Genomic DNA, 23,365 nt, shown 5'->3' with positions numbered 1-23,365 from the left:
TGACACCTTCTGTTGTGAAATGAACAGCCAAAATGGCTCCTGTGCAAGCAAAGAGATTATAAATTAAAAATACAGTGGCTAGCTACAAAACAAAAGTTTCTTATACATCAGAGCACTGACATTGAAAGGTATGGCAAGGTATTCCAACTGATGGCCCGGCATAGCTCATAGTGCAAGGTCAAATATCTCACTTGTTTCATGTTTTTGTTGCTCTCTTTTATATTTTAATAAATATGCATACAATAAAAGTTTTGTTACTTATATGTGTTAACATTATTACATATTTTATATGCAACCCAAAACAATTCCTGTTCACTCAATGCAGCCCAGGCAAGCCAAAAGCTTGGACAGCCACAACATAGGTGCACACCCACCCAGACAAGCAGGGGAACTTTTGACTTCTCCATTTCCTGAAGGACATTTTTCTCTACTTCACTGCTCCTTCATCTCCTCCAACACCCAGCTGCTGCACCCAGGAGCAATTGATCCTAAACTAAATACCTAGGCCTGCTCTGTTCTCCCTTCCTGAAGGTATGATCTCCAAATTTGTCCTGCAAAGTACGTTTTAGTAGAACCGTAAATGATAGAGTGGTTTGGGTTGAAAAGGATCTTTAAGATCATCCAGTACCAAACTCTGCTATATACAGGGGCACCTCCCTGTAGACCAGGTTGCTCACAGCCCCATCCAGCCTGGCCTGGAACGCTTCCACGGAAGGAAGGAGTTGGTATTGCCCATACTGGAGTCTTCCCTGCTCTCAAAATCCTAGAGGCAGAAGCCAGGTCATAAGAGCAAGCCTTGTGGAAGACTTGCAGCCTTTTCCACCCCATCAGGAAAGCACAGTATGATCTGCTTTCACACTGGTCTCTGCTCCAGCCTATCTGCGTGTGCTCAGTGAAGTGGCTTGCTACCAACCTGGCATCCAGAGCAGGGGAGAGCCTTCCCCATTCCGAGCTGAATCTCCTTATGTTCAGCACCACACCTCACATTTCATACTTAGAATTCAAATTCCTTAAAGGCATGGAAAGTCTCACAAACCTCATCTACTTTGTGAAGCACAATACGGAGCAACACTCACAAGCTGGACACATTCTTGCCAAAATGCCATTTATTGCAGTATACCTTTACACGGCATACAGATATCCGAATGTTGCATCTTCTGTTAGAACTTGTATTTCATTTGTACCACTTAAATAACACAGAATGTCGTGTTTGTTTCACAAACTGTCAGTTTAGACTACCAAAATATACAGTCTTTCCTTTCCCTCAGCAAGGTTCTGAGGTACAACTGAAGTTTACCATTTTATCTTCCTGTGCTTTACAAGAATCTTTTCATAGATAAACCTATCAAACAACATTTCTACATTCCTATACAAAGCAAAGAATTACAGCTGAAATTAACACCGTCTGGTTGTTGCATTAACCTATAAAAAAAATTCATTCAGTTAAAAAAAAAAAAAAAAGACATAATGGACTTTGCAGCTTTACTTAAAAACAGCCAGCTACATGTATGCACAAGTGTTTCTTAGGCATCAAGAAGAGTTTTGAATCAAAAAGTGTTTTTCCTTGGGCTTGTAGAGAAGGCACTGATTTTAGCTGCATAGCAGCTCAGGAGTGTTTTATACTTCATTTAATTGTACAGGTTTTTGAGTTTTAGTGTTAATGTGCAACATTTCTACCAGCTGTTGCAATGCTCTCCAGTATTCTCCAGTCATTCCCTCTGGCTCACCAGCACAAAAACGTACATCAGCTGTAAATGCTCCTCCACCCCCCATGCCTTCTGTGCTGAGTGATGTCCAACTGACCTTGCGAGGAGCTAGGCGAAGGCAGAGCAGAAGTAAGGCTTGTGCAGAACACCACACTTCTCTTCCTGCTCGGTTTGAGATGCTCTGGAGAACTCCAAACCCTCAGTGAGGCTTCAGTGCCTTCCATCTGGCAATGCATTGACCACCAAGAGCGTCAGGCATCCAGACTTCCCTCAGGAGGTGCTTCTTAACCCTTGCTAGTCTGACATCCCAAGGGTTGCTTCTCTGCAAAGTGCAGGAAAAGCCCCTGAAGAGAGGCATTCCAGAGTCATGAGAGTCAAGCACATCAACTTGTATATATTTAAGGTCATCTACACTAAGCCTTCATCAGGCTTGTGTCAGATGCTGTGTTTCCCTACTCCTTAGCTGCAAAATTACAATATGCTGCTTTCTACCTTTCACCCCCTGTGCCAAGGTTTTCTGTACTGTAGGAGGCAGGCCACAATCTGAGACAACTCTGTAAGCAGTGCACAGAGTGGTAGGTGCTACAACGTGCCATCAGTCATCTGGCAACTACACAGCACAGGTTGGAGTATTTACAGCAGGGCAGCCAAGAAGACTCAGCACTGAAGAAGAGGGAATATCTGAGATGAGATTGCTTAGAAAAATCCATTTCTTACCAAAGCCTAGAATAGGCAAGATGGTGATGAGACAAACCAATGCAACTGGTAAAATGAAATCTCTACTTAGTTTTTGGGTCTTTAGGTTGGTTTGGTTTTAGTATATGTGCCAGCTGCATAGGAGCTGGTTCAGCATATGGGATAACATCGTGATCTTTCCCAAATATAAGTTATTCTAAACCACTAAGTCATTTGCTTACCCCTCCCCTCACACCTCCTTTCACTAGCAATCATGTTCAGCATGATGTTTCATAGGCATTAAATGCTCCAAGTACGGCAGCTAGAAAGAGCTAGAGTATTGCAGTGTACCAAACTTCTGCCCAGTGCAGCCATTTGTTACACTTAGAAACACATCTATGAGTTAAATAGGAAGGATCCCTGCAATAGAGAATTTGAGCACTGTTAATCATTTATTCTTGCCATCCCTTTCCCTAAATATCAAACGGTTCATACATACAGTGCTCCTTTATCTTCTCCCCATCGCCTGCCCAAGCAGTCTTTAAGATAAACCAAAGCGAGTTTAGGAACTTGCAGTCCCACTTCTGTTTAAAAAAAAAAAAAAAAAAGTTGTGCAAGAAAGCAGGGAACGTTCAGTGAATCCAGATCTACTCTGTAGTTATAAAATTTCCAACGGCAAGGTGGTAAGGGCAAATAACCCAATGATCATATGGCTTAAGTTCAATGCAAAGCGCACTAAGAGGTCCATGTGCAGGGAGAGAAGAGTCCAAGAAAGATGTAACGAAGTGTCCTGAAGATCAGTGTTTACGCATAGAACTCTTCTTGTTTGTGTGGTTTTTGGTATCCTCCATTAGACTGTTTCGGTTCATCCAGTGAATAGCTTCCTTCGTCTTTTTTCTTCATTCTGTACAGCATAAATGCAACTAGAAACACTGCGAACACCAAGCCAACCAGTCCTCCAGCAATAACACCTAGAAGGGGGGAAAGACGCAGATTACTCCAGATGCCATGCCAGCTAACACTGGTATGACTGTGTGCTTCCAGGCTGTTCCTTAAAGCGTAGTCCCTGAAATCATTACATGCAAATATGAATTTGTCCTTTTGCCCCACCAAAACAGTCACTCCTCCATTGCCGAGAGCCCACTCATCTACATGAGGTAAATAATAGAATCATACAGTGGGTTGGAAGGGACCTTAAGATCATGCAGTTCCAATCTCCTGCTATAGGCAGGGACACCTTCCTTCAGACCAGGTTGCTCACAACCCCATCCAGGCTGGCCTGGAATGCTTCCAGGGAGAGGGCATTCACAACCACACCAGGCAACCTGTTCCAATGTCTCACCACCCTCATCTACAAATCTACTAAAGAAGATCTCCCACTGGGCCATGCTGCAGAGCACCAACAACAGAGCCAGACAGCGTGCGGAAGTCTAGAAAATGGACCCAAGCAGCATTAGAGCAGTTTTACAGTAATTTTTGAGTGAAGGAACTTAGAATTTCAGATAACTAGTGGTGACTGCTTTGCTATTATCAGATTAATACGTTGTCCCCATCAGGGTTTTCAGCAACACAGAATCATGAACCACCCTCATTTCAGAGAGGTCTAGCATAAAAGCTTCACTCTCATGCTCTGAGGCATACTTGTAGAGCTGCAGCTTCTGCTGCCTGGGAGGCTCCTATGAGAGCCAACTAGAAATCCAGAATATCAGGTACCTCCAAGAACTTCTTTTCTGTCCATAATTCCCGAGGCTCCCGCTGCTTTGGCATTCCTCCCAGAGTCAGCCAGCACTTCAGAGTCCTGGGTAGGGACCAAGTCCTCATCTTTAACCAAGATGAAGTCTCCCTGTTGGGATGTACAAAGCAGGTTATTCATGTTTTTCATCACATCTCTTTCTATAGCTATGGTTTTTTTCTTCTCTAAACCCCCCCACCAATATAAAGGATAAAACTGATCATTTGTTTGCACAACAAACAAGCAAACCAGCCTTACTACATACAACTAGAGCAATCTGCCTGGAAAGGGTACCAAAGCTACCAGTCCTCACCGGGTCTCCTGAGCCATCTTCAGAAACCTCTTCATGTGTAGGAGCAAGGTCACCTGGAGCTGTTGTGGGAGCAGCAGCGATGTCCCCCTCCAGATGGGTGGTAGAGTTGGTCTCAGGCACGTCTTTAGTGCCTGGCATCTCAGAGCCAGGGGTTTTAGGTTTGAGCTCATGGACTGTGCCTGAGGCTTCTGAAGGAATTACATGAAGCACCGAAGGGAAGCGAGTAGTAGGACTTCTTGCCGTTGTTACAACTGTATTGTCTGTGGGCTTCTCATCAGGTGAGCCCAACAAGGGTGTTTCATCCTTCACAGCTACAACTGGCTCCTCTGTCACTACACGACTAGTTGCAGGTGGAGTTGTTACTTTCTTTTCAGTTCGGCTCTCAATCCCAGGAAACAGCTTTTCATTGAAAACCCCTGGTGTTGCCAGTAATGAGGAATTAGTCGGATCTGTTGCCGTTCTCCAGGTGAGGGACTGATCAGGGAGGGGACCTGCAAAACAAAAAATATCCCCAGACAGCTTAGAGACCTGTTGATTGTATCTGCAGGATGCTGGTCTAAAGGAGGAAGCTCAACCTGCACAGCCAATTTCTGTAGTAACAGCAATTCACTTTTCTAACTTCCCTTTTTCAGCATAGTAAGAAAGGCACAGATCAATTCCATATAAAATACAAGCACGTAGCTGGAGGGAAGCAGAAGGATACCATGGTTTAGTTTCCAATAGCTTGCTTTTTCCTCACTGGCATCTCCTCAACTTCAATCCAACACTGAATGTCAAAAGGTGCCTCTCATGCCTTTAAGTAATCATTCTGACAGACTTTTTCCCCGCCCTAAAAACCTTTTATAACGTTAAAAAAAAAAAACAAAACAAAAAACTACGGCCCATAGGAAATTGCATATCTGATGATAAAGTATGTGCTGGATGTATGCTGGCAAGTAGGTTCACACACCCTCAAACGGTATCTCCTTCCAGCTCGTGAGAGATGCCAAACACCCTTCTTATAGTCTCCTGCCTCACAAGTGAAGAATCACTGCAGTTTCATACTTCTGCAAGCAATGTATCAGCAGGGACATATGGTATACCTGCTTCTGCTCCATTTCAATACTCCTACAATTCATTTTCTCCTAATTGTTTGTCTCTGTAGCAATACAAGACAAACAGGTCAGGCTCCTTTTCTGTTCCAAAGCCAATATGCTGGGATATGTGTGATTATTCTTCCCCCCAGCCTCCTTTTAGCCAGGATGTTCACGATGTTCATCCAGACCCTGGCTCACTGGAAGGATGAAAAAACTAACAGCGCAAATGCAAGTTACTCACCTGCACCTGAACCTGAGAATCCATCATCGTCGTCACCAGAAGAATCGAGATCTTCAGGAGGAAGGTTCAGATTTGTAGTTTGCTTTAAAGAGAAGGGGAAAAGATGTTGGTGATGCAATTGCTTAAACTAACCGTGCTGTTTGTGTGAAGTCCTCTAAGGGCTCCTGAAGGTTGCACAAACTTTCTCTGCTCAGACTACATTTTCTTATCATTCTTCACTCCTTCTCCTGCCCCAGAAAAGCAGTTCTGATCAGTCTATTCACTGTCAGAAAGGTCAGTCTTGCTGTCTCCCTTCTCTGTGCTGCGTACAGGCGGCACTTTAGGAAAGTAGAAAGCAAGGAATACATTCAGAAAGCTTCATCTTGGCAGCAGCCAATGCTCAGTCCATACACAACATAACCATGCTGCTTTAAGTTCCGGCTCCTCACATCTTTGCTGTCTACCAACCTGTTCAACTGGTGATTTCCTGCATCACTTTTAAGGGAAGGAAAGGAAGGGGAAACAGAGTACTTTGGTTTCTCTGTCTTTCTGAGCCCTTCCAATGCTGTTGTGCTATCTGAAGCCAAAGCATTTAATGAAGTGGAATGAGATTTGCTTTTAAAAAGCGTGGACACTCATATCAAGTTCTGAGATAGAAGCCAGTCTTATACGTAAGAGAATTCAGCCCTGAGCTCTCTCCCTGTGTTGCACAAGGAATACAATAACCAGCAGCCAAACTTAGTGCCAAAGGAAGAGGCCAAACCCCTGCTTTGTTCCACCACTGAATTACCACAACCTAACCAGTCATTGCTTCCAAATTTCATCTTCCCTCATTTAACTACATCTCCAGAATCTTCACACACAAACACACACCCTATTTCAGAATGACTGAGGTGAGAAGGGATCTCTGGGTGGCCCAACCTCTGCTCAAGCAAGGAGCTTGAAATCTATGCCTGTGCTCTGTCACCCTCAGGGTAAGGAATTTTCCCCTATGCTCAGACAGGAACTTCTGTGTTCCAGTTAGTGCCCTGTGCCTTCTGTCTTGTCACTGGGCACCACTGAAAAGAATCTGACCCTTCCCCTCAAAAAGCCCTCACCATCCATTTCCAGCCCTGCGCAGTCTTCAAGTCTAGCAGATACCGCACCATCTAACTAAGGTCTGTCTCCCATTTTGGCTTTAGTGGGACCATGAAATCTGAGTTCATTTACACAAAAGTAGAAGCAGGTATCCTTACTGGCCTTGCACCAGGCCCACTGTAACTCCTGTATGCATCAATACAGTGTTGTTTAGAAACAAGGCTTGTTTCCACTCTAAGAAGTCATCCAGCAGTGGAATGATGTCAGACAAAGCAACTGAATTTCCTCATTGTCAACTTTGTTACTTACACGGCTGTATTTATTCACTCCATTTCTTTTTAATGTATTGGGTTTGTACAGTTTTCTTTCCCTTCCTTTATGCCTTACCCATTCCAGATGCTTCTATAGAACAATTCATTCCCAAGGTGGTTAACTAGCCCATTAGATGTTTAAAAGGCTTGACGTCTCAGAACACAAATAAGCAGGCAGCCTGTCAACAACTCATTCACATCCATGACCTCACCTCTTCAAAGCAATCACTACTGTTAGATAATTTAAGGACAAAAAATAAAAGAACAAGAACACACACATTGAGCCTTTTTAGCATCCTTCTTTGGTTGCCACTTCACTATTGGTAAAAAATACATGTTTTCTTCAGGCTTCTAGCATACTTCTAGAACAACTTCTAAGTTGTCTTTCAATCTTTTGCTCAGCTGCACGTCATGAGCTGATCTGGATTTTCAGATCTGCCCCTGCTTGTCTGCTCTGTGCTTATGCACTCATCCATGGAAACCAGGTCAGAGAAGTACTTCCTGTATGCTTTCCTGCTCCGTCCAAGGCCAGTGACTCACCCGAGCTGATCTCACTGCACTTCAAGTATTGAGTATGAACTACTGGTGCTGAAAGAACATGGAAAGACTGCCAGGCTTCCCAAATTCCACTCCCTTGATCTTTCTTCCTTTCCAGTAAGTTCAGAAGCCAAGTCAGGCTTCATAAACAACACCACTGGGGCGGACTGGGGGACTGAGAGCGTTTTTCTCCAACTTCAGTTCCATCACCACCAGAAATCACAATCCTTTGTTCTGTCAGCCAGCTTGGCTTTGGGTGCAAAAGGGGGATACAGTTTCCTCCAAGGTTTTAGCTGAAGAATGTGACTACCAAGACAGGCTAAGACCTGACACCACAGTCTTTATCTAGGATCAGCATTAACTTCCCTCCAAATCTGAACCTTCAGACGTAGCTTATACAGGATTTCTAAGAAACCTCAGGAGACATTACAGAACCACTTGCATGTTTTACCAGTAGGAATGCCCACAAAGTGATGTAATTCACGACACCATCCAATTTCATGACACAAACATCAAGGCAAATCTGTTTACTGATATAGACTACTCTTCTTACTCCATGAATTGTAGCTTCAGAAGGTGTGAAAAGCAATGTCCTTTTGACACCACAGAATTTAAGCACTGCAGGAAGGTCATGCTTCTGTAATGATTTGCTGTTGCTGAAGAACTTCAGGCATAAGGCTAACATAAGACTGTGACTCAAAGCAGCACTGGAAGAGATGGAACTAATCCAGGTTTGGATTAAAAATAGAAGAGCCACCGTGCTGTTCAGACAAACACACACCTCATGGTCAAGGCCCATCCGTGACCTTTCACTGCAAATGACTTTCACCAAGGGGAGAGGTCTGGGTTAGTCAAGAGGATGAGTAGTGAAGAACAGATAGGACTGCCAGGCTGTGTTATAGAAGTTGTTACAAAAATCAAAGCTTCAAATCAAAGAAATCAAAGCTTCGCTTTGCTGAAAACTGCATCACGCTAGCTACTGTGTGTACTGCAGGTGTGCTTTTAGAAATCACTTCCATCATCATCCAGCTGAATTTTCAGACCCCCGGAATTACTCGCAGACCATTCACATTATGCAAGAGCTGCTCTGAAAGTAAAGCTTGCTATTTCATTATGTTGGCCCATGAGGTCAGAGGTGGATGTCAGTGGCATGGCAGCAGAGATCCAACCTTCCCACCAATACCCCATTACATGTTATTGCCATGTGACAGACAGCAGCAGAGGGGCAGTCTGGAGCATGGAGTCTGACATGGAAGTGTGGATGAAGCAAAGGTGAGCAAATGAATTCCTTCAGGCAGAAAAAAAAACGTTCAGCAGACATCAATGAATGTCAGTTCATGCCATTTCTGGAGATCAAACAGTGGTGTGAGCACAGTGAGGCAGTGGGAGCTGCTTTCCAGCAGTGGCAACAACAACGTTAAAGATAAGCCACACTCCAGGCAGCCATGCAGATTTCTACAAGTGTGGCATACGTGCTCTTGTACATCACTAACAAAAACGCACAGCTTATGGCGGTGACTATGTTGAAAAATAGTGCTTTGTAGCTGAGAATTTCCTCTATCCACCAGTGTCACTGCACTCTTTGTATCTGTTGTATTTTCCACAGAAATAAAGAAAAGGCATGACTTTCAGAGCAGCCTACATAACTGATGAGAGACTGGATGAACACAGTTAAGTACAGCTGTGGATCCTTTAAGGACAGAGCTCTGATGGCACTTCTTGTGTTCTAGCCGAAGATTTGGTGATTTTGCTATTGCACTTACAATGTTTTTTACTTGAAGAAAATTGATAGAATCATAGAATCATTAAGGTCCGAGATGAAGAAAATCATCTCATCCAACTATCAACCCCATGATTCAAAAGCTTTTTTTTTTTTTATATTTTTAAATGCATCTCATACAACTGACTAGAAATACTTGCCGAGCACAGCAAAACCCTTTGTGATTTGATGTCACTGATCTCACAGAATCACAGGGTTGGAAGGGACCTCAAGGATCACGAATCTCCAACTCCCTGCCTCATGCAGGGACACCAACCTCCCCATTTAATACCAGACCAGGCTGCCCAGGGCCCCATCCAACCTGGCCTTGAACACCTCCAGGGATGGACAAGGCGTCCACAGCCTCTCTGGGCAGCTGTTCCAGCACCTCACCACTCTCTCTGTAAAGAACTTCCCCCTGACATCCAACCTGAATCTTCCCTCCCTCAACTTAAAACCATTTCCCCTTGTCCTGCAGTTGTCAATCCTTTCAAAGAGTTGATTCCCCTCCTTTTTGTAGGCTCCCTTTAGGTACTGAAAGGCTGCAATGATGTCACTGCGCAGCCTTCTTTTCTCCAGGCTGAACAAGCCCAGCTCCCTCAGCCTGTCTTCATAGGGGAGATGCTCCAGTCCTCTGATCTTCTTCCTGGCTCTCCTCTGGACCCTCTCCAACAGCTCCCTGTCTTTCTTCTACTGGGGGCTCCACACTTGGACGCAGTACTCCAGATGGGGCCTCACAAGAGCAGAGTAGAGGGGGACAATCACCTCCCTGTCCCTGCTGGCCACCCCTCTTTTGATGGAGCCCAGGATACCATTTGCCTTCCGAGCCACAAGGTCACAACTGCTGGCTCATGTTAAGTTTTTCATCCATGAAGACCTCAGGTCCTTCTCTGCAGGGCTGCTCTCAAGGATCTCAGTTGCATAACACGACAGATAAGCATTTTACCAGCACTTCTGATAGCGCTGAGCAGCGCCTATTAAGCACTTCCTCAAAGTCTCAAGCAGCCCGTCTAGGGGAAACCCTCGGGAAGCCGTTGGTTTCTGCTCTCACTGAGGGCTGTATTGTTACACAACAATAGCTATTCAGTTCTGCTGGGACAACCAGAAAGCTGCTCGGTGGCATCTTCAATTTAATCAAGAACTTTCACAATTCATTAGCAATATTATTGGCTCCAGAAGTCTGACACACACCAGACTTGGAAAGAAAAAAATTTAAAGCATCATTTCTCCCCATTCTTCAGTCTTCATCTTGCTCCCAGTCTCTACCCAAGAATCCTCCTCAGTCCCTGCTCAAGCAGGGATCTATCTCAAGCACTGTCTCACGATGCAGGGAAGATTTATAGTTTATTAGTTGATCTCACCCCACCCAAACTGGGAGCCACATTTCTTTAATTTCAAGTCGGGGTGTATGTAAAAGGAAGCAGCACATTTCAAACTGCTCTTTGAGGTAAGCAAAACCACTGGCTTTGCCACAAGCTGCTACAAGCCCTGAACTAGATTAGGGGTGATTTGTATCCCACTTATATTAATCCTAGTTAGTGATCAGCCAATTACAGCAGCGTCAAAAACACCTGAAATCCTCCATTACCTGAATAATGCTGTTAAATTTGCACATTTGTTTCTCTGAGTCGTAAATCCTCCTCACTGAGCTGAGAAGGAATGAGCTCTTCCAGCTCAAACACCTCCCTGAGCACCCTGCAAGATTCTGCCAGCATTATGGGAAGCAAAACCAACAGCCTGCCATGCTGTTTGAAGAGATTTACACTAATAAGTATTTGCTTTCTAATTTGCCTACCACATTATTACGCTGCAGACTTATACAGGGATTTGAGCAGCCCTAAAATAAACCCACGTGAAAAGGTCTCTTTGATCTTTTTCTACATATTGAAGGACAATTCTGTTAGGAGGGCTAGCTCTGCTATCTGAGGCAGGGCAGCCTGAAGAGCTTCTGGCCTCAAAATATTTATATTAGTGCGTGGGAAGATAAAACCTCCTGCTGAAAGAAACTTTAGCTTTGTTAAACCTTGATATTCTGCAGTTAATAACCCACACATGATTAACTCCAGTCCCAGCTCTCCAGAGTCTTCAGACAACCTCGACTGTTCAGCAAAAAGAAGGCAGAACCACCACCAACCTAACCTATATCCTCCTCCCGCAGCCTGCTAGCACTGTCAGCCACGTGTATCCTTCATTTTAATGGACAGACTTAAGTTTTGGGGTTGCTGAAACAGAACTGATGCTCTTTATGTGACAAGTCTGAAGCGACACTGGTGTGCACATCTGACTCATTAGAAGCCAACAGCAGCACGGCAACATCTCAGCTAGCAGCTCTTCCAGATGTTCCTCCTGTCATTCCCCAACTCAGGATAAGCAGCCTGGTGACACTGCAGGTTAGTGAAATAGTTCTCATCTCAGAGGTGCCAAAGAAGCAGGCTAGCAGCAAAGGTCAGAGCAGAAAGCCAGCTACAGACTGTTCCCCAAGCAGCCCACAGACTGCACGGAATCACAGAACATCCCATAGGAACAGGCCCACAGAATCACCGAGTCCAACTCCTGGCTCCACACAGGACCACCCAAAATCCAGACCCTATCTGTGAGAGCAGTGTCCAGATGCTCCCCAAACTCTGGCAGCTCAGAGCCCACTGCCAGGGGAGCCGTTCCAGGGCTCAAACACTCTCCATATAGCTATTCCATATGCACTGCAGCTACAGCTCTATTAGCTGTAGTGCCTCACCTGCTTGCTACCACACTGTTGCCCAACCACCATTACATCTCCTCCTTACTGTGACAGGGCAACTTTTGTAATTAAGTAGGGCCAAAACCCAGCAATCAACATGCCAAGAGAGAAAATGAGCCAGCTTGTCACCATCAGCTTGGGTTTCACATTCTGCAGCACAACCCTTTCAACTGCAGTTCACCCCACCACCTCCTGCACAAGGAGTCACTCCCTGGACCGTCCCCCGTATTCATGCAGTCTTGTGGTGACCCAGATCAGGGAACTGGTCTGGTTAAAGAAGAAAAAAAAAACAACAAAGAAAACCAACACTGTCATGCAAATAATTTTCCAGCAAGACCAGTTCTCTGCTCAGCGCATGAATGCACAGAGTGTTTGTCTTGGCACAGCACGGCAGCCAGGGCTGCTGCAGCAGCTCCTACAGCATCACAGCCCGGGTTCCTGGGATGCTGACACACACTCAGCACCCTGAGGCAGAGGGGCCATGAAATACCCTGCTGCAGCTGTGCATTATGGAAATGTGCATCACCACCCTCAGACTGCAGGCAGCATGCACAGCAGAGGCTGACTCAAAGGACCGCACAGGCTTATATAAAAGGGAGCAAGCAGAGAGGTTGCTTCTCTTCTGGAGAGTTCCTTTGTTCGGTGTGGGTAAGGTTTGTTCTTAAGACTCAGTTCTGACACAGCTGAGCTGCCTCCCAACCATCTCTCAGCCAATTCCTCTACAAGTTCAGCGGGTCCTTCAACAACACAGAGAAACAAGTCTGTGCTCCTGCTCTCTCACCTGGATGTATCAAACCAGAGAGTTAATACACACTGCTTTTACTCATGCCAACCTGCTCTGTACAGCCAAGCAATACAGTTCAAGCCAACGACTGGATCTCAACATGCCTACAAACTAGCACCCAGTTTAACTGCACCAGTGGCAGGTGTGGCCTGTCACAATATAGCCCAAGTAGTCACAATCAGAGCTCAGTACCTCACTTCCCACATCCAAGGCAGCCTGTTTGGAAGATGCAGAGAAGCTCTTTCCCCTTAATCTCATGAGAAGCAGTCAGTTCAGTCTTGTGCTAGAACTGCTCTTCTTTAAGAAGCCTTTGCTACAGCTCTTTAACATACTTGATAGTTCAGTCATATGTTTCTTCAGATAGTACAAGAGAGCCACAGTCAATGCAAAATCCTGAAGAGCTGCACCTAGCAGATGTAGCAAAAAAAGGCCCAGCAGCTGACAGCATCAGTTCATCCTGGGGAATGACTTACAGTTTCAGCTGGTCTGAGAGATGAGCAGCAAGGTGCAATAGCTGACACCTGGACTTATCTAACGTGTCTTCAAATCCTTCCATTTAAGGTCATCAGCATTTCTTAGTTTGTGGTGCACAAGAACTAGCAGCAAAGGTTGAGTTTTGCAGCCAACAGCCTGTTCACTTACTGGATTGGAAAAGCACTGACGCAGATTGGCCTAGTTCCACCCAAAGCCAGTGGTGGGCTGCCAGTCCCAGAAAACCCTGAGCAATACAGACTGAAAGGCAAGTCTATACTGCAGGTCCCATTCTATGAACTACAATGCCTTCCAATGAGGACTTCAGAATCTCAAAACCACTACCCATGCACACAGCACAGGCAAGCATGACCCTCCCGTACAACAACTGAAAGTGACAAGAGCTACAGCTCCTGACACATTTTCACCCCCTTGCAGCAGCATAGCCATGTGCCCTCTGGTTACCGTACATCCCAACATGCCTAGTTGCTGCAAAGACCAGACATATCACATTGGCAGCCACTTAAATGGAGACTTATCTTTGCAGTGCTACCTCTAACACATACATACACATTAACCTTAGGTCTCTAAAGCAGACCTAGCAAAACCAGTCCCTGTGCCCATCCACATGCTCACCAATACTGCCATAAACAATCTGGTTTGCAGCTGGGCACAAATTCCTCTCCTTGCACCATCTCCAGCTGTCCACACTTCCCGTGTTACAGACCATCACTGAAGTCCCAGCAAAGCAAATCAACTTGTTGCAGCTCTTATCTCAAACCCAGTTTTAGACTACATCTTGGCTGCATTAGGCAAACTATTGCCAGCAGGTCAAGAGAGGTGGTTCTTCCTCTCTACTCACTCAGCATTGGTAACGGTTAGGTCCAATTTTGGGCCCCCCCATACGAGATAGACATGGGCATACTGGAGAGAATCCAGTGTAAGGACAAGATAAAGGGCAGGAGCACTTCTCCTGTGATCAGTCATTGAGCCCAGGAAGTTCCAGCTCAGAAACTGGACAATGTCTGTAGGAGAGCACGACATGCTCTACAGCTTCTCAAAGTAGGCTGGTGGCACACTGCCTCTCAGCAGCATCAGGAACATATGCGTGTGCCCTGGTCTCTGGGAAGCCTATTTCCTGGGGGACAGATGCCACACAACTTGGCCGGTGGAACTGCTACTCATCTCAAATGAACTCTATTCTTTTGCGTCAGCATGAGCAGGGCCACAACTGCACCAGTGCCCTGACCTGAAGAGACGCATTCCCATAAGTCAGAGGAGACACCAAAACCATGCTACATGGTATTCTGAGAGGGAATCTGTTCACCTTATGAAGGGAAGTTAACATACAGTTAGGAATAACAACTGTTGGAGGCAGAAAGAAGATATGAGGCAAGAATGAATGCAACTGCAAGCTTGCATTTACTTCTACACCCCACCATTTCCAGCTTTAAGAAAACCAGCATGGATGCGAAGACATTGCATCTTCCATTACATTCATGAGTCATGCCACGAGGCCTGTTTTATCAACAGCATCTCACAGCATTGACTAAGCATAGCCCGTTGAGAATGCAGACGCCCTCCCTAGCAAACAGCTGCAGTTGCATTAGCATGACTAAGCCACGCACAAAAGGACTGAACATCACCAGATACAGCAGTCACACCTCAGGTTGAGAAAACCTCCCTTCTCCAATTCCAAAAGTCCTTTTAAAGAGGCACTTTCAGCTTCACCCCTTCCTTCCACATAGCCTCAGTAGTTCCCAAGTGCTCTGTGGCAAAGGAAAACAGAGCTGCCAGTATTTCACGTATTACCAACTTCCTTGCAATCAAGAGCAGTAAGTTAGATGGTCTTTGGGCACAAGCTGGACCACATTTCAGCAAATTATTCTGATGTAGAACACTGGTCAAATTGGACACATTTCCTATGAGAAACACACACCCCCACAACCACTGGAGCATGCAGAAAGATGTGCCCACATAAATGGTGCTGAGATCACGCTCCCAGCACCAGGGCTTCTGCATTCAGGTTTACAGATGCATTGGCAATCCTGCTGGATAAGACCAAGGTCTGACAGCAGTCACCACTGCCCCGTTTACAGTTAAGTTATGCAATGCCTATAGGAGATTATGGAAGCTGGCTGGTGTATTTCCAAACTGAATCACGAGGGTGTTCGAGTATCATCTCAAAGCTGAAGCTTTGAATGAAATCCTCCCTTCAGAAATAGTTGTAGTAAACCTGCTGCTGCAGTTGCGCACCAGTCACCTATACTTTCACTGCCTACAGGAAGGACATTAGGCATTTCTTGAGTAAACACCATGTGGATTGACGTTAAACAAATTGACTCTGATCCAGAGTAGCTCATTCAAACTGCTCAGTGTTGTACCTATAGAGCGGACGAGTGCAAAGCATTCAGTATCAAGTTAGTCTTAGCACAACAGCCCATAGGTCAGACAAGCTTCTGACAAGCAACACCGACAGAACAGTTAGATGCTGAGTAACAGGCTTGGTCTAATATTAGATACAGAGGTCAGTGGCTCTGCCTGCCACTGGGGTTTGGAGCTTGATGATCCTTGAGGTCCCTTCCAACCCAAGCCAACGCATTCTATGAAAACACTGTTCAAACAGCAGTACCTTAAAGATGCTTTGTAGAGAAATACAGTTCTAGGTCTACTCGATGACTACCAGCTCTAGTCGGCACAACAGACCTCTAAAGAAAGCAGAGCATAAAGGACTCCAGGACAGCCTTATGGGCTAACTCCAAAACTGCAGGCTGGGTACTACCAGCACCTTCACTACCACGCTGAATGCTTTGCCATTACAGGTTTGTATTATTCACCTTACAGGTGTCAGGACTGACTGCACAGAATTTCTCCAGCACCTTTTGCTGCTTATCCTGATACACCCTAAAAGGGTCAGTATTCAATGAGAGAGTCATCATATCCTACTAAGGGCTTTTTTTTTTTTTTTTTTTTTTTTTTTTTTCCTTTTACTGTATACTGCAGTTTTCACAATTTCCTAATATTCTGGGCCTGTTGCCAGAGACCCTCTGGCTACATGCATACTCCTAAATTAAACAACATAAGTGAACATCCCCAGGCACTGGAACGCAATCTATACCATCAAATTATTAGGTGGATCTCAGGCACAGTTTCAAGCCTTGCCAACTGGTGTGCCCCCAGATGATGCATGGGAACACTCCCCAGCAGGCAACCTGGATGCAGAAGGGAACACGGGGCGTTGCTATGGGATAGGTGAAAAAATAAATAAGGTTTGCTCTGTGATCTGGAACTTAAGTCGGCTATGGGACAGAGTAGCTTCTGGCCCATTTAACTTACAGGAACCAGTATAACATGGAGTCACTTCCCCCTACCCCCACTTCTCCCTTTGGCTGCATGCTGGGGCAGGAGGGGGTAGTGCTGAGCATTCAGTGCTTTCTGGCTATGATAGCTCAGACTTCATATTACTCATTATCACATCTCCCAGCTTCTGTACTAAGAAGCTCCCCACCATTTTCCAGCTACAGAAGCAGGCCGAGGAACTTTTTACAAGTTATTTAAAGATGCTTCAGAGCAGAACTGATGCCACTGGAGGATTAAGCTTGCAGCTTCCCCGTTTGGGGCCATGAGTCAGTTGATGTAAGTGCCCGATAGCAGAGCACTCCTTTGCCACTGCCCAGACATGCCAGAGTCAGCCTCCTTTGTTAGTTAGGTGCTTTGTTCGCTGATGGGAAAGTAGTCACAATCTAGATGATTCCTCCATTAGGACCGAAAGAGATTTAGAAGTCAACGCTGTCTAGCTGCAGGCTGTTAGGCAAGTTTCGGTGCAAGCCTCACTACCACTCTTCCACTGCACGCAGGTGCTACCTGCAACATGGCAGAGCCAGCAGGGTGGGTAAGTCTCATTCGGCCATCAAATCTGCCAGGCGAGAGGCTCCACTGCAGTTTCATTAGCACAGAGTACAGCTGAGCACTGGAAAAATACCACGTTACTGTTTGCATCTGATATTAATTCAAGCAAAGTCTGTGGTTCCTTTGGTTTGAACTTTTACTCCTCTTACCTCTCAACCACATGACCAAAGACAGCCTGGGCTCTGTCACTAAAGAAAGTGCCTATTAGCTGGTCAGTGGGATAATAGGGCTTCTCTTCTGCTTGCTTTGTTAGACACAGGATGCCCTGAGCTCCTGTAGGAGTGCAGAGCACAAGCACACAAGCCTCCCACACCACCTATCCTGGGGTCAGGGCTACAGCCTACACATCCTGCTGTCAGCTGGTCAACAAACTGCACAAGACAGAGAAACCTGTATGTGTATGTACACCTCTTCCCCCTGTTAGCCTCAGAAGTGTACCAATAGGCATCATTTCCTGTTTTGGGACAGGAAAGAGCCAGGTAATCTCTTCCTACAACGCTGGAGCTGCTAGCTGACCCAAGAGAGCAGACAAAGGCTCTCACCAACACAGCCACAGCAGTACTGCCAGGACACAGGGCTTCACAACAGCTCTCATCTGGAACCAGTTACACTAATCACTGCTTGCTCTCCAGATGGCAGCCTGACTCCACTTTCCTCTGCCCACCTCTGGCTTCAATATGCAGTCTGCTCCCCTAGTAACCCCTAGATGCAAATGGCTGGATGGAGCTGCTGACCGTGTACCACCACCATTAGAAACTAATTAGTAAAGCTTTTCTGTGTTCCACGTGGGACAGCCGTGGTCTGCAGTTGCTGCCCAGGAAGCGTTTCTTGATGGCTCCTTACAACTGGAGCAGAGTTCAAGTTGCCTTTCAATTAAGAGGCAATCAGCCCCAGATCACGTGGCGCAGGCAGACAAAGGAGCAACCCACTGTAGCATGGCACATATGAGTTCAGCTGATGGAGCCAGGGCACCCAGGGAAGCTGTTGCATGAACCGGCTGTACCCTGCAGAGAGCTGCTTGGGTGCCACTGTGCCCAGCACTGCCTGCAGCCAAGCATCAACATATCAGCCTTTGCTCCATCAGAGGCTGAGGACACTGCCATTGCAGCACAGTGAAGTTACAGGGTGAAGCATGAGAGGAGCACAGTCTCCATGAAAAGCAAGACAGCCTGAGTATTTTCAGCTGGTTGGCAAGCAGGTTCCCATCTTTTATCACTGCCTTCAATTTAGCTGGGATTCATTCTGCAAAAGAGGTCCTTAAGGGCTTTCAGGTATCAGAAGAACCCCAAACACTAGGAGACAAAATGAACGGACATAAAAGTGAATCACACGGCAAAAATAAAGTCAATGGAGAAGAGAGTTCTGCCAGAGAGCATGGCAGCAAGATGCATGAGTCAAAACCCCAAGAAGGTTTCAAACTAGAAGCCTTGCAGGAACGCCACAGCTTACAACATCTCTGTGACTCAGTTGTAACTGCAGCTCCAGTGACTCAAGAGGAAGTTCTATTACCAGCTCCATCCAAAGCCCACTAACCCTCTTGGTTCCCATTCAGTGAAGCAGGCCTCACTGGTGAGACTGGTCTCAGCAGTGACACACAAACATTACAGCCGAGCATGGCAAGGAGCCCGAGCTAACAGACTGTTGGATCCAGGCCGGTTCCACGAAACCTAGAACATCAGCTGCAGCCAGGCACTGCTTGAGAAACGAAGGGGTTGGGAAACCACCGCATTAGCAGATGGACCTCCTACAAGCAACTCTTGTGGAGCAACAAATGTTATTTTGCCTTGAGGTGAGGCTTCACAGCACAGTAACTTTTCCACCAGCATCTTCACAGCAGAAAGTGCACTATCAGGTTTCAGCCAGGCCAGATAAAGCTCATTGCTGCAGTACAACAGGAGCCCAGCAGAGCAGCAGTTCAAATGGAGCGTGCCAGTTGGCTCTAACTTAGGGACCCGTTAAGAATACTGACCTCAGTGCTCCAAAAGGGACAACCACACGACCTTGGCATTTCAGAGCATCTTCTCAGCACAGAGAAATGAATCTGTAAGACTCAGCGGAAGCCCTCGTGCCTCTTGTCACAACAATTTCCTCTTTGCACCTTCATGATTACGCTTGCATTTCTCCCATCAGAACAGATGGGAGAGGCCAAGATCCAGGGCCCAGCTGTAGTCCCCAACTCCAGCCTCCAGCGGGGCAAGGCTAGGGCATTGTTTGGGGGCACTGACCCAGTTGCACCAGAACAGGAGCGAGCTGAAAGCTGATGTTTCCCACCGCTTTGTTGGTTCTCTTGGCACAGCCACAGCACCTGTCTGGCCTGTTTGTTTATGCAGAGGGACACCAGGAAAGTTGCACAGAGTAGAGCAGCACTTTCAGCTTATCGCTCTCAGATACAGACATAAAGGCATCCGTGCTCCCTTATGGTCAAAATGAGATCTAGTCAACAGAAGCCAGACAAGCCACTCACCCTGAAGCAGACACATGGGCTGGTCAAATAACCACTCCGGCTCACCGATTACACCACTGTCATTATAATAAGAGCTTTGCTACCTCGCACACACAAACGCACATTTAGGTGCCTGAGCACCGAGTGAACACTGTCCTGAGGGCTTGTGCCACCTGAGGCACCCCAGGTGTCAGCAGGCACGACAGGGTCTGGCTGTGCTGGAGTCCTGTATTAATAGCTGAAGAGATGTCTAAGGTGACATCTTAGAGGAAATTTAATTAGATGTCAGGGAGACATCTTTCACTGAAAGGGTGGCTGAGGTGCTGACACAGGCTGCTCAGAGAGGGTGTGGATGCCCCACCTCTGGAGACATTCAGGGCTGGGCTGGATGAGGCCCTGGGCAGCCTGATCTGGTGCCTGATTTAAGTGGTTGGCAACAATGCCCACAGCAGGGGGTTGGAACCCAATGGTCTGTGAGGTTCCTTTTGACCCAAACAGTTCTGTGATTCCATGAACTATAAGCTGCAGTGACTTCACTGGCATCACCTCCTCAGGAAAGAGGTCATCTCTCCCCCAAGAGGATTCCTTCTCTATCTACTCCTACAGCTGGCCCTGCTAAAGCCCCAGCTCCCAAGCTGTGCGATGGCATACACAGTTGTGGAACATCCATCTCAGAGGCATTGCTATGGTCCTTAAACACACAAGAGCCACATCAAACAAGGCTCTACTACACAGGCCACCTGGAGACATCTACACACTAGCAATGCAAAATACATACTTAAAATGGACCAATTTTGCTGCTAAAACAGCAGCCTACACTTCAGGTTAGTGCACTCACTTAATTTTAGAAGGCTTACAAGTTCCCAGCACTTGCTGTAACACGTCTCAGGTTGTTAAAGAGGATTGTTTGGTTTCCAGAAGTTTCAGAGTGCTGCCATTACAAATGTTAGCTCTTCCAGCCACTTAAAGCCGAGAGCAGCCTGGAACAAAAGGCTTGCACTGGAGCCCCCTGCCCCATACCAACCATAGCTTACAGCTCTCTGCTTTGTCAGAGTTGAATCACTGTTTACTGGAAGGGAGCTACCAGCAAGCAAGCATTCACTGCTTGCAAGCACACAAGCAAGCACTGTTTACAGCACTTGATAAATTATGTGACGCTGCTCTGTGTGTACTCCTGCAGAAGAAAGTGTTTCCTTCTCATCTGCTGCCTACATGTTTAATAAGCGAGCTGGGCTACCTCATTTCTTCTAATTAGCTTACGTTCAGATAGGAATGACATCACTCTTGGAAAAAAAGTTCTGCCTGCTCTGCTAAGCTTGCATTAACCAACAGTGCACATCTACACCTGCTGGAACAATCCAAACTCTGTCTTCCTCAAGGCACAGGCTGGGTTATCCACTGTCCTGCAGCAGGTCGTGCATCCCAGCTTGGCTGGATTCCCAACAAGACTACATCCTAAAGGAGTCTCCCATGAGAGAATAAACAGGCAAACCCATTAGGATGGGTCAACCTTCTTATTTCAAGAAAAGCAGTGCTCCTGTTATTCCAAAGAGGGAACTGAATGTCATACAGGATGTTTGAGCAAGACAGTGTCATCTTGAGGACATAGTAGGAACCCCCTTATTATTCCTGCAGGTAAGAGCAGCCAGAAAGAAAACTGCTGTTGTTTGGCTCCTTTCTTGTCCTGGCTGCTTAGCAAAGCCCCAGAGCAATAGCCAAGGCCAAGTGACACGCCAGAGGCAGACCACCAAGAGCCAGGCAGACCCGTAAGAATGCAACCCAGCAAGAGACCAGCCCAGGTCACTCTGCTTCCCATGCCCAACACTGAGTCCTTCTGCCACTATGACTCCAGACTGGTGGGAAAGGCAGCTTCCTCACTGACATTTCAACATGGGAAGTCAGCCACGCGATCCCCAGGATGGAAGCAGTGATGCTGAGTCACTGCTGAGCACCCAAGGACTTTTACTCCATGCTCACACCAGACACCCCTCAACTTGAAGCATCATCCAGCATCTCCCACACACTGGAAAACTCCATATGAGTGTTCGCCTCATGCCTATATTATGCCTAATAAGAAACATTTATCATAGGGTAATTTTACCCAAATCCACTCCAGAGGCCACATAAACTGCAGGTTTTCAACTTTATTTCTTAAGACGCTCACTCAGAAGCAGTGAGTGAGGCCCTCTCCCACAACACAAGGCGCCTACACTCACACGCCTGTCATTTTTAGCCACCTCACAGCCTGACCACTCACCACCACGAGGACCAGACATCCTGACCTACAGGCAGCATTCAGGCAGGGCAGCACAGCAGAGCTGCAGGTACTGGGCTCAGCTCAGGTCCTGATGTTCTGCTACACCTTACCCAACCACTGCTGGAGAGCATCTCCAAAGCACTTCCAAATTACAGTATTGAGTTGGAAGGGACGCTTAATGGTCACCTGGTCCAACTCCCCTGCAGTGAACAGAGACACCTACAGCTCCAGCTCAGAGCCCCATCCAGCCTGACCTTGAGTGTCCCCAGGGACGGGACATCCACCACCTCTGGGCAACCTGTGCCACCGCTCCCCTGCCCTTACTGTAAAAACTTTTTCCTTGCATTCAGCCTCTATTCGCTTGAAACCATTTCCCCTCGTCCTTTCTCGTGTCCTTTCCCTTCCTAACCCCCCCGAGGGGCAGAAGACCCCACAAGCGATGCCCCACAAGGAGCCTGGGTGCCGCAACAAGTGCCACGCTGCCGGGGAAAGGCAGAGCCCGGCAGAGCCATCCTCTGTTCGTGGACGACATCTGGCGGCTGCAGTCGCACGGAAGCCTGGCTGCCGGTCTGACACGCTGCCCTCAGCCCTATGGAGGCTCCGGGCCGCTCCCCGGCAGCACTCCCGGAGCTGGGAGGAGCTCTCCGGCAGAGAAAGAGGGGCTGACGGGGCGGCCGGGACGGCGCACGGCTCGGGGAAGCGCCGAGCCGGGCTCCGGGAGCTCTACGTGAGGCACAGAAGCCCCGGGCGCAGCCTGCCCCGCTCACAAAGGACCGCACGCGGGGGCCGCGCTCCGGCTCTCCCCGCTTCCCGAGACGCGGCGCGCTCGCTGCCTCGCACTGGGGCGGGGCCGCCAGCAGGTCGCGAGCGGCAGCAGCGGGTCTGGTTTGAATTAAGACTCCCGGAGCACAAAAGGCCACGGGAGCCGCTCCCCCCGCGCTAACCCCGCCGACGCGAGGAGCCGAACCCGCGAGGATCCGAACCCGCGCCTCCCGGATCCCCGCCGCCCACGTGCGCCGCTCCTCCCGCCCGCCGCTCACCGGGACGGCAGCGTGGAAGCAGAGCGCTGCCAGCAGCACGGCCACCGCGCGCAGCATCGTCCTCCTCCTCGGCGGGCCTCGGGAGCGCGCAGCCTGCCCTCGCCTCGCCGCTCCTGTCCCGCTCCTCGGAGTGCGCTTTTAAGCGACCGCCGCCCCTCCCCCCGGAGTTTTCAATACATGAACTTCTATTTTCTATCGCTCTTATCTTCCCCTTCGCGCGCGCTGCCAAACCAGCCTCCCAGCAGCGCTCTGCGGCCGCGAGGAGTTGAACTCTGTCTTTTAATGAACCCACGGCAACAACCTTCACCTTACGGCCAC

General features: G+C 47.5%; 1 protein-coding gene across 1 annotated transcript; it reads right to left on the bottom strand.

Annotated features, from left to right (window-relative positions):
- Window positions 1-1,091: 1,091 nt before the first annotated feature.
- Window positions 1,092-23,365, bottom strand: SDC1 (syndecan 1). The gene is made up of 5 exons (XM_042892881.1): window positions 23,048-23,365; window positions 5,744-5,825; window positions 4,427-4,917; window positions 4,095-4,224; window positions 1,092-3,352 (listed from the first exon to the last, which is right to left on the bottom strand). Exons 1-5 carry the CDS (start codon window positions 23,102-23,104, stop codon window positions 3,186-3,188), a joined length of 927 nt encoding a protein of 308 aa, XP_042748815.1. The 5' UTR covers window positions 23,105-23,365; the 3' UTR covers window positions 1,092-3,185.

The sequence above is a fragment of the Lagopus leucura genome, unplaced genomic scaffold (assembly GCF_019238085.1).
Source record: "Lagopus leucura isolate 7727_CA_CO unplaced genomic scaffold, USGS_WTPT01 Super-Scaffold_73, whole genome shotgun sequence".
Lineage (NCBI taxonomy): Eukaryota > Metazoa > Chordata > Aves > Galliformes > Phasianidae > Lagopus > Lagopus leucura.
This window is presented reverse-complemented; position numbering and strand designations above follow the sequence as displayed.